The sequence below is a fragment of the Glycine max genome, chromosome 8 (assembly GCF_000004515.6).
Source record: "Glycine max cultivar Williams 82 chromosome 8, Glycine_max_v4.0, whole genome shotgun sequence".
Lineage (NCBI taxonomy): Eukaryota > Viridiplantae > Streptophyta > Magnoliopsida > Fabales > Fabaceae > Glycine > Glycine max.
This window is the reverse complement of record NC_038244.2, coordinates 9749370-9762078: the sequence shown is the minus strand read 5'-3', so window position 1 is coordinate 9762078 and position 12709 is coordinate 9749370. Positions and strand designations below refer to the sequence as shown.

General features: G+C 27.9%; 1 protein-coding gene and 2 non-coding genes across 3 annotated transcripts; all 3 read left to right on the top strand.

Annotated features, from left to right (window-relative positions):
• Nucleotides 1-590: 590 nt before the first annotated feature.
• Nucleotides 591-664, top strand: TRNAR-UCG (transfer RNA arginine (anticodon UCG)). Its single transcript has one exon. It is a non-coding gene; the product is annotated as a tRNA-Arg (tRNA).
• Nucleotides 665-4663: 3999 nt separating this feature from the next.
• LOC100786220 (magnesium transporter MRS2-4) lies at nt 4664-7602 on the top strand. The gene is made up of 4 exons (XM_003531248.5): nt 4664-5139; nt 5319-5761; nt 6296-6580; nt 7130-7602. Exons 1-4 carry the CDS (start codon nt 4794-4796, stop codon nt 7406-7408), a joined length of 1353 nt encoding a protein of 450 aa, XP_003531296.1. The 5' UTR covers nt 4664-4793; the 3' UTR covers nt 7409-7602.
• Nucleotides 7603-9042: 1440 nt separating this feature from the next.
• Nucleotides 9043-9115, top strand: TRNAF-GAA (transfer RNA phenylalanine (anticodon GAA)). Its single transcript has one exon. It is a non-coding gene; the product is annotated as a tRNA-Phe (tRNA).
• Nucleotides 9116-12709: the final 3594 nt, after the last annotated feature.

Genomic DNA, 12709 nt, shown 5'->3' with positions numbered 1-12709 from the left:
TTAATTGCAAAATAATTATGTGTTTTATTTAGGAAATAATTATATTACAGTTAATATCTGAAACGATTTAAATATAAATTTAAACTAGTATTGTATATATAAAATATTAGAATTCATTGTATACAATAAGAGATTTAAACCGGTGAAAATAAAGTTTGTTTATGAGCATTACAGTGTATTAAATTTAGTTTAATAGAAAGATGGATATACATGCACATAGAGCGCCATTTTTTGTTTTTTTTTTTCTTTTTAGGTAAGACAGAGCCTCAATTAATGATTATGAAATTAAAATGTTTTAATCTAACCACACCACTTTTCAACCTATGCTATGATATGTTAATTTAAGCATCAAAGATGTTAACTTAAATGTTTATTTGAGATCCTCCATTCTTTTTATTTTTTTTATATATATCACCCACCATTATTTGATTCTTTCTTTGACTCTCTTTTTTTACTCCCTCACCTCAATCATAATTTTACCAAAATTCAAGGGTCAAGGGTCATAATTTAGCCCCTACGCAGAGAATTGCAGTTCTTGTATTGTTATGTTATTTGTTAAATTAAAAATCTTACCCATAATTGAATCAAAGGACCGCATAGCGCAGTGGATTAGCGCGTCTGACTTCGGATCAGAAGGTCGTGGGTTCGACTCCCACTGTGGTCGACTTTTTTTACTTATTATAATTTTAAGATAATTTTTTAACAAATTTAATATAAAATTGGTTGTTTTCTTCTGATGTAAAAAAAAAAAAAAAAACAAATAAACATAATGTAGAGATATAGATATGTAAAAAAAATAATGATTATGAATTGTGTGCATGCAATTATTTTATCATAAATACTAATTTTTAAGATGAATATTATAAAATTTAATAAATTGTAAATTTTTTAATATAAATTTTTTAATAAATCTATAACAATATATAAAGGGATATTTTCTTTTGGTGATTATTTTTACTTGCTTAATTTTATCCAATCAAGAAATTACCCGGTAATATTCTTCCTAACTGCTTATGTATAATTGAAACAAATAGAATGCGAAGAGTGGTACAATAATGAGTAATCATACACTATTAAAGAAGTAGGGTAACCACACAATCATTCTCTAAATCACGCTCCATTATTTGTATTGTTTCATCTAGGTTAACATTTTGGTCTATCATTTCATCTCTCTCACTTTATCATTTTTTCGCTTCTTCATTTTTTCATTATATTCCCATAACATATGGAGTCATTCTCAGTATATTTTTTTTTTCAATTCATAAAGGTTTTTCATGCTGAATTCTGGAATGAAGATCCTATGTAAGTATTATTGTAGTCATGTCAACATCTCCCTTATTTTGCTATTCTTTTTCTTCTATAGTTTTATTGATCCATGTCATCAAGGTGCTTAACATTATTAAACTTTATATGAAAAACCCTCGGGTGTGAATAAGGTATTCACATAAAGCTTATACCTTGACTTTTATACTTTCCTCCGTGTGTACATGGTATTTAAGTATGAAATCTGCAAACATAAAGTTTATATTATGACTTTTGTTCTACTGTATTAAATATTACAGATCCATGTTCATCCTTTTCAATTGAACTAAAGTTTTAGGATTTTTTATTTACATTGCGATTCACCAAATTAAATATGACATTTAGATTTACTATTTATTCACGTTACTAGGCTTTTTATATATATCTTATTGTCTACTAATCTTTGGTTTTGTTTATATGAACTATCAGTTTTTCAAACTCAAAAGCTATCAATCAAGGCAAAAGAAGCTTCTTAGAATTCAAACACCATGAAATCATACCTGCAATTCAAAAAAAAATGTTTATTCTTCCATAAGAGTATGAATGTTGAACATTTAGGAAGAAGAGTATGCACATAAATGTCCTTTTCTAAAATTTTATTTTCCTGACTTTCCAGTATAATTAATTTCATTTTTCTTTTAACTTCACACTTCTTGGTGATAGATTAATGCAAGAGGAAGCTTGAAAAAGAAAGCTTGCTACAATCAGATAATGTTAATTGGACTTTTTAAAAGGGATCAACCATTATATTTAACAAGAGTATAACATAAATTAAAAGTGGTTTACGTATTTCTATTTTGAATCCATTGCATATGGCTTACCAAATTCTGAATTGTGACCATATATCATTTATGATGATTGCTTCTCTACACAAAAAAGAATGTAATGTTTGATTTCAATCTCCATCTCTTGGCACCTTTAATAAAATGAATTAAAAGGTTATGAAATTTAGAACAAAATATTTATTTATTTAACTTTCGTTACATTTAACAAGACAACGTAACATAATAACTACAGAAATCAAATTTCATTTTATATTATACTTTTTGTATTGTTTTAATAACTTTTATTTTATTAATTTCTCTTCATCTATTTAATTTTATATATATATATATATATATATATATATTCAATTTATAAGACTGTAATTGCAAATTGTTTGATGGGATAAAGAAGTTTTTGGTCTCACTGTTTTTTAAGGTCAATCACATAAACTACTAAACTACTGTTTGATAATTGTCATTTTTTTAAAATTTTAAAATTCCAATCTATCCTGCTACTTTCTCGGCTTTTCTAAATAAACATCTATCATTTAAAATTGTCATTTTTTTATTTTAAAATTCTAAAATATCCCCATTATTCTCTTTATTTATTTAAAACAGAGAAGAGGTTTTCTTTGGTTTCTTTCTTTCTTTCAATAATGTTTTTCTTCTAATACAGCCTGTCAATTAATGTGAACTACTATATTTCAAGGATCAATCACTTTTCAAGGATAAATATCGTAAATCATGATATTTAAAAATATTCTTTTTTTCTAATTTAAAATTCCAAGTTACCCCACTACTCCCTTCTTGACAAATTACTATTTTTTTTTATTTTAAAATTACAAATTACCTCTCTGCTCTCTAATTAGCATTTGTAAACAGAGCATATCATTGAAAAAGCATAACATTTTTCTTAGTTTCTTTAGGTGTAGTCATCTATGTCATTGAAGATGCTCATGTATATTTTATCTTCACCGAGATATGGTTAAAGGACGAATATTACTGATTTCCATCCATGAGCTATTACTCGCTATAACTCATTCACGTATGTGAGAGAGCATAAAACTAGACAATTTAATTGTCATCAACCTTCTCTACATAATAGGTAAACCATTAGAGTTAACACTGTCAGAGTTAGCACTATCAAACAGTGTTGCACATTATTGTGACTTTCTCCCTTTTAATTGGAATACATTATATCTATTGTTGCAAAAAAACATGATGCTCATTGCAACCAAAAAATGAATAATTGGATACTCTGTCATGATAATATTTTATGTTCCATGTTTTAGTGTGCACATTTAAGAGATATACTCATATACAAGTGTACGTAGAAAGTGCAAAAAAAAATCCCAATACACCTTTACGATTCATTCACCATTGCAACAATCATGATTAGTTTTTCATTTATTTATTGATTCTGATGTTTTTCATGTGAAACCAGGCATATATTATTTTGTTATTAGTGTTGTGTTTTCTAAAATTCTCAAAGGAAAGATACCTTAGTTTCATTCCATGTGGGAATTCTAATCTGTCCTTCATTTTTTATTCAAAATTTATGCAAACCAATATGAAATTACAATAAATTTAGTTGCCTCAACAACCATGATTTGGAAAAGGGTGGACGATTCTAATATTTCCTTCTCTTTGTTCTGTTTTTTTCCATCTATTTAATCTTATATTATTTATTCATTTAAAACATAATTTTTCTTCTTCGAAATTTATGCAAACCAATATGAAATTACAAACAATTTAATTACCTCAACAACCATGTTTTGTAAAGAGTGAACACGCATTATAAGAATGGATTTAAGATAAGATTATCAAAGAAAATTGACTCAGTTTTTGCTTCATTTTGGTATTTTAATATTTCCTTCACTTATAATCATTGTTTTTATAACTTTTGTTTTATTCCTCCTCATCTATTTATGTTAAACATTTATTAACACCTCTCAATTTCATTTTTTTACATAAAATAAAAAATCTCTCAATTTTTTAATAATAAAATTCCAAACAAACCCACTACACACTATAAAATAAAACCACCGCACACTATTCTCTTCTGTTTATCTTTTATTAAACCACTGCTTTTATAAAATAAAAAAAACTATCAATTTTTTAAATTTTAAAAGTTTAAACTACCTCACTTTTCTCTTCAGTTTTTAAACTGTCCAATAATTTTAATTTTAAAACCTAACAATTAAAAAAATCAAAAAATTGTTCTGGGATTGATATTTACTAATTTCTTGACCAGATACAATAGTTTTTTTCCCAACTTTTAAAAGATCAACAATGTAAACTAACCAAAAAATTCAATGTAAACTAACCAAAAAATCCGATGTAAACTAAACTATTGTTATTTTAAAAAAAATATTTTTTTAATTTAAGATTTAAAAAATGCTACACATAAACGATGCAGCACATGTGTTTCCTAGTTGAATATAAAATTGGTTGTTTTCTTCAGATTGTAAAAAGAATAGAAATAAAAAAGCAGTTATTAATAACAGTTTATTTTATTTCCATTCCCGTTGACTTTTGAATTGGTTTTGATCCGTGGGTCGATAATTAAAGCGTTATTGGTCCTCAGCATATAAAGAAATATGAAGTATGCGAGAGAGAGGAGTGTCTTGTTCTCGTTTATGGAGGATCAAAGCGGAGAAGCTGAAGGAGAAGAACAACAAATACAACCTTCACTCTTTCATTATTTAATAACAATTATTATTCTCAATGGGCAAGACTCCTTTCTCCTTTCGTCGCTCCGCCTCTCGCCGCCGCCCCAAGAAGACCGCCGCCCCGCCCCCTCCTCCCTCTCCGCCGCAACATCCCTACGCGGCCGGATTCGCCGCCTCACCCGACGACAACAACCGTCTCATCGCCGCCGCCGCCGGCAGCAGCGCCTTGACGAAGGCGAAGAAGAAGACCGGCAACGTCCGCTTGTGGATGAGGTTTGACCGGTCCGGCCGGTCAGAACTGGTGGAGTTGGAGAAGAACGCCATCGTCCGCCACGCAGCGATTCCCGCTAGAGACTTGCGAATTTTGGGCCCCGTCTTCTCCCACTCCTCCAACATCCTCGGTATTCCAATCCCCCCCCCCCCCCCCCCTCCGTTTTATCCTTTTTCAATTTCATCGTGTTCTCAAAATTAGGGTTTCTCTAAATGAATTGAATCACGTGTTTTAAATGTTCACCATCAGTATTATGATTATGGTGAAGAATAGAATTATATGTGTCTTTTTAATTATTATTTTTTGCAGCTAGAGAGAAAGCAATGGTGGTTAATTTGGAGTTTATAAAGGCAATTGTGACTGCTGAAGAAGTGTTATTGCTTGATCCTCTTCGGCAGGAGGTTCTTCCCTTTGTTGAGCAACTCAGGCAACAGCTTCCTGGCAAAAGTCAACCTAAACTTCTCGGCGGCACGGAAGAGCAGGAAGGCGAAATGCATGTCTCTAATGGAAGACAATGGTTGCCTACACCGGAGGCAGCCGATGGTTTGCAGTCTGAGCTTCCGTTTGAGTTTCAAGTTCTGGAGATTGCTTTGGAGGCTGTGTGCACTTATCTGGACTCGAATGTGGCGGACCTTGAGCGAGGTGCTTACCCTGTGTTGGATGAATTGGCTAGGAATGTTAGCACCAAGAATCTTGAGCATGTGCGGAGTTTAAAGAGTAATCTTACGCGGTTGCTGGCACGAGTGCAGAAGGTATGTTTTTGCACAAGTACCGTGTGGTTCTTCCTCTGATGTGGATAGTTAATTCGTTACTTATAGATGACTGTGGAAAATTGAAATTGAGAATAGAAGGATTAACCTTTGGGAAAAGAGATGTACTAGTCTGATTTCGTTCTAACTGATGTAGTTTGTTGGACTGGTCAAGACACCAGTTAATAGCCCATGAGATGTGCAAGCTAATAAAAATGCCAACAGATTCTTTTACAGTTATTGTGCATTGAGATGGTTGAAGATTTTTCAGAGAAGTAACATGTCATTGGACTGCAATCTGCATCCAATTCTGCAGTCTTTGAATAAAGAATGAAAAGTTATTTCTTGCCTAACTCTGTAATTGTTGAGTTTCCTTTGTTACATTGTTCAATAGTCATTTATTATGCTCTTAGATTGAGGGTTTTGTTCACTATTATAGATCGAAAAATTATTGCAGGCTATTTTACCTTGTATGCGATGATGCATCCCTCATCTTTGAGATATCATACTTAAGAAGTCTATGACCCTCTTTCACAGGTGCGAGATGAAATTGAACATCTGTTAGATGACAATGAAGATATGGCACAACTATATTTGACAAGGAAGTGGTTGCAGAATCAACAATTTGAGGAGGCTCATTTGGGTGCCACAACCTCAAATAACTTTCCTAATACCTCACGTTCTGTTCGTCAACTTGGTTCTATCAGAAGTGAAAGTCTTGTGACCAGCCATTATGAGGATGATAACAATGTGGAGGACTTGGAGATGTTGCTTGATGCATATTTCATGCAGTTGGATGGAACTCGTAACAAAATATTATCAGTATGTATTCTAACACCATATTCTGGTCAAATAATGTGTCTGTCAAATTTTGAAGATTGAAACTGTCATTTTCTATTTGGATTCTATCGTCTATCTAATTTATATCACACTCTTGTGCTTTTAGATGATAAATTTCATATATTTCATTTGCATACGTGACTCAACCACATAAACTTTGTTGTGACTTGTGATACTTATGTGGTCCTTTTGTTCAATTATGGGTAACATTTTTTATTTAACAACTAACATAACAATACAAGAACTGCAATTCTCTGCGTAGGGATGTTGGTTTTCATTTCTTGATTATAACTAAATGGTAGAAAGTCTATAATTTTAATGTTGAGGGGGAAGGAAGTTAGTATATGTTTCATGGACCAAAATATTGGGCTTTGGGGAGCATTTGTGTTGTTGAAATGTCAGCTGATTTTGGTTATTGTTTCTGGAATGCCAAATATTGTGATAATTTGACTGAAATTTTGAATGCTGTTTTAATTTATTGTTCTTTAGAAGTGGTAAGGGTCTTACTTCTTTATGGTTGCTGGTTTGCAGGTTAGGGAGTATATTGACGACACTGAAGACTATGTCAACATCCAACTTGATAACCACCGAAATGAACTTATTCAGCTGCAGTTGACGTTGACTATTGCATCATTTGCTATTGCTATTGAAACTTTGATTGCTGGTGCATTTGGTATGAACATTCCTTGTAACTTATATAACATTGATGGAGTATTTTGGCCCTTCGTTTGGACCACGTCTGCGGCTTGCGTATTACTTTTCTTGCTTATTTTAGCATATGCAAGATGGAAGAAGTTGCTGGGATCATAAGGCAAGGCTGTTGTGTGACAATTGGCAATTTGAATCTCCGCAGCGAGTGATCTGAAGAACAGACACAAATGTGTCACCGGAGAAGTGGCTTAGGAAGCAACTATCTTAATTTCTGACAAAAATTGTAATAGTTGATGTATAGGATGTTCCAACATTGCTTTTAGCATCATATATTTTATAGCCGATACTATTCACAGCATCTTTTTTAATTTACAAAGTTTATGGTGTCATGTGCATGCGTGTGGGTTGGCCATTTTGTTTTTGGTCCGTGTGTGCATGGCAATCGAAGTTGCACAAGGAAAAAGGACATTGTGGGGGCTTGATTTATATGAATAGCCAACCACATCGTACAAGAGGGTTCACTTTTTAAGCAGACAAATCGACAACTATCAAGAAATTTGGGATCTTCTCAATTCTAATGAGGAAAATTTTTGTACTTTTGGTAGAGTAGTCGTTGTATATGTCTGTCTCAATACTTCTAGTCTGCATTGAATTTTTACAAAACATTACAATAATCTCTAATATTATGCATGAAATAAATTGTTAATATTTTTTGTGATGGGAATTCAACTGATATTTGATATTAAAAAAAAGAATTGAAATGTATTTTATATTAGGAATGCTTCTTAAATTTTGCAAATAATAAATAAATAGAAATATTCAAAAAAAATCCGACAATAAAAAGGAGTATATATTATGTATAATCTAATTTTCCCAATCTCATAAAAATATCTTATATTTCTAGGACACATATCATGGGTGAGCACTGAGCATGACTCAACCGGCCTGTTAACCTGGCTTGATGTATTTTAAGAATGTGTTAGATTTGATGTCTTACATTGTCAAAAGGTACTCCCTCTCATCCAATTATGAGGTTTGATTAATTTATTTATTATGATTAAAAAATAATTAATTTAATTGATAACATTAAATTGTTTTTTCAAATCTATCAACAAAACTACTAACAAGTATAAATGAGTTATATTTCTATTATTGTCATTTTAAGATTGATTTCAATTTAGGATATTTTTGTGAAAAAATAGTTAATGCATCAGATACTTTTAGATTGAACCTTATAAAAATATCAAATCACACTTTTAATTTGAATCTGATATTAAATATTTTTTAAACAAATGTGTATTAATATTAATAATAATAAATTCATATAATACATACAATTTTGTATAACGTATTATATAATATTTATAATGATAATTTTTATTTTAAAATATACTTAATTTAAGTTTTATTTTTTTTATTCTATAATTTAATTGTACATAATATTAAAATCAATAAATATATATATATATATATATATATATATATATATATATATATATATATATATATTGTTAAAATGTCGAGTTGAGCCGTTCTTCTCACATATATTTCAGATCTTAATCGCACCATATCAACTTAAATAAATAGTTCTATAAAAAATTCAAATTGCTTTTAAGTTTTAATAAAAGATACCTGAGGTTTATACCAAAATACCCATGAAAGCGTGATAACTCCATTAACGTCTGTGTGGGCAATGAATATCGACTTTACGGTTTGTTTTCATTATTGTATTTCTCTTTAGGACAACGATAAAGATATTTTATTTATAAGCAAGCTGATAAATATTTTAACAAGCGGGGATAGCTCAGTTGGGAGAGCGTCAGACTGAAGATCTGAAGGTCGCGTGTTCGATCCACGCTCACCGCATAGAAAAATTATAGTATTCTTTTGTTACAAAATCATATAAATCATTCTTCTTCCCCACTCTTCAATCTTTTATATAACTTTATGCAACATTTTTTTTTATATTCCATTTAATTATTTTTTGCATTAGTCCTTATCATTACTAAATTATCGTCAACTGCTGAGATGGTTAATAGAAGGCCACTTCAACACATTAGGATGTAATGAGATGTTATTTTTCTTAATTTTTTTTAGTCTCTCTAAATATTTTTCTTTTAATTTTATATGTAAGTATTATAAATGAAAAATAATAACTAAGTATTAACAAAACATTTTTAAGCTAATTCATTCCACAAAACTCAAAGTAGTTAGAGTTTAATATACATGTTTTAAATATAAAAAACAAACAATTCAATTTCTCAAAAACTCATACTTTTTTTTGTGAATATAAACTTAAATATTGTTATAAATCACACAGGCGCTTCAGATTTTCAAAGAAGAAAAAAAAAAAGAAGAATGAAAACTCTATAAAAAATAAAAAGAAACCATTAACGTATGTTTCGTTTCGCTGCTCTGTGAAAGAAACAACATATATGTATATGAACAAAGCAAGCAAATTACATTAAATATAAGACACAAATATTATTGTCTTGTTATCATTTTCTTTCTTTAATTTCCTTTTGTACTATTTCTTTATTCGGTTAAGAGAAGAAAATCATCATGTGACATCCAGCATACATTTTGCAGGCAACTGTACAAAATCTAACTTCTTCTCCGTAGTTTAAAATCTAGCGAATCATATAAATTTTATTATTGATAATCATATTAGTAATAATATATTAAAATACATTTTCAAACGAGTATTGTGTATTTAAACTCTTAATAATGTATTTATTTTTAAATAATAAGGCTCAATTTATTTTAATTTTTGGTGTAACTGATTTTATTAAAATATTTTTTTTAATGTGATTTTATTATGAAAACTATTATTTCAATATAGTATAATTACTTTAAAAATAAATACTATGCCTATTAAACTCAACATTTCACTTTTATCAAAATCAGTTACACCTACTACAGAATCAGTTTTATTTACCGTAAATCCAAAATCCATGATAATAATAAATAAAAAATCAAAATCAACCCGACATCTATTATACAAAATTAATTTTATGCAGTACAATCGATTTTAAATCACGGTGGCCTCTAAAGTATTAACCTAAACAAGTACCGACTAGATTCGATAATAAAAAAGAAAAGTTTTCCATTAATTACATTTATGTATTATCTTTCCTTATCACAATGTTAATATTATTATTATTCCTTATTAAATTTGTTAATAATATTATTATTCCTTATTAAATAAGTTCTAATTGATTAGACTTTTGAAACGTTTATAAGTTTTTTTTAATTCACTTAAAAATAAGATTTTTAACTGAAATTAGTACACAAGTTTAATTTAGTAATTTAATTTTCATAAATTATTTTATGAAACTAAGATACTTGATGTAGCTTGTAAAAAATAAGTTATATTATAAGCTACTTATAGTATATATAAAAATATTTTTTTTTCCTCTCAATTATATCCTCACCAATTTATTTAAAATTCTATTTTATTATTTTATTTAATTAAAAACACTTCTAACTAATTTAACATTTTCACAAACATTAGATGGCATGTTATTTTTTAGATATTATGAAACATGAAATTTAATCTTTTTTTATTATTTTGTTTAATGTTAATCTATTTATTTTAATAAATTAATACATTGGTTATTTTTTATTAAAAAATTGCTCACTAAACAAAACTTGATAAAAATAAAAATTATAAAGAATAAAAAAAATTATTTTAAAATAATAATATTAATAAAATAATATTTGGAAAATTTGATTTTAAGAGATATAATTTAATTATACTTTTTAGTTAAAACCAGGAACAAATTCAGTGGAGGCGGGCAGTGGCTATAGCTAAGTAGCTAGCTCCTCTTTCTCTCATAAGTTCTCTCATATATATATATATATATATATATATATATATATATATATATATATATATATATATATATATATATATATATATAATATAATATAATATAATATAATATAATATATTTATTAGAAATCAGCCATTTAAATAATTAAAAATATAAGAAATAGCCACTCCTAAATAGGCTTTTAGACTCGTCCCTGTTAGAATTTAATTGTATATATTTATATAGGGCTAATTGGCTATAACTTAAATTTATTAGTTAAATCCAAACAACCTCATAAATATAAACTTACACACATATGAAATAGATTAGTTAGTAATTAATTTTTCCATAGATATGTTTTTATTTGATATAAATATAATTTTATTTTAGTTATATTGTTTGCAAAATCTGTTTTTTAATAGTTTTTACTATTACTTAATATGTTTTTTTTATAAAAAAACTAGCATAATAAATAATATTTATTAAATAATATTTATAAAGATTTTTTTAAAGTAAAAATAGTGGTTATATTTTTTTATGTATGAAAATCAAAGACCATTTAATAAACATCTACAACAATTTATGCATGATACTCAAATAACTAAAATAAAATAAAATTATATTTATAAATTATGCATAAGTCATAAATGGTTATTGTAATTAATGTGACCATTTATATTCCCTGTCATGACAACAGATAGACACGGTTAATGTGAAGTTTCGTGACGGCCTCTATATTACTAGTCATAACATCAATCACGATTACTTGGATCAAGTTTTTTATTTTTTTGTTATAATAATTGAGTTTAATATTTGTCCATGCTCAGTATAAAAAAAATTATAAAATTAATAAATTTAAAATACAAAATAGTTTATGATAAATTAATAAATTATAGTATAAAATATATTTAGATTGTTAATACATATACCTATTAATTATTCACAATAAAAATTATTATCTAATTCAATAAAAATTGGAAAGACTTAGTGAAAAAATTATATCTTGATATAAGTATACCATTTTTTAATTACTAGTAATAGAGATGAACTAAAATGAGTTTTAAACAATTCCTGAGACAAAATAAAAGAAGATAATAGTAAGACTTAAACAAAATTTAAAATTAATTAAGAGATGAAAAACTTGTTTTTTGTTCAACCACTACGCTTTTTTAGCATAAAATATTTACATTTTTTTGTATTAGTTGATTATTAAATAGAATAAAATATATACGGTTAATTTTTTTCAATGCTTACATTGTTCCATTTTTATTTTTATTTTTGTTTCTAAATTAAACTGAATCTGCCATAGTCATTATTTTAAAAAACTACTAGCTAAAAAATTAAAACGTGCATTTCCATTCAAATAGGATGCCAGGTCTCACCTCAACATTTATGCGATGAAAAATTTAGAACTAAGTTAATCTACAAAAAAAATACGTTTTTTCCATAAAAATAGTAAGAAATAAGACATGTGAGCCACCACACTCTCTTTCAAAAGAATGTAAAAAAAATACATTTTTTCCATATATATATATATAACATTTCTCTAAAGCTTTATATGATAATATATAAACAACATTTCCATATGTCATTTAGATGAGCATTTAAAAATCAATAGTTTTAATCATAAACATTAACATTATTA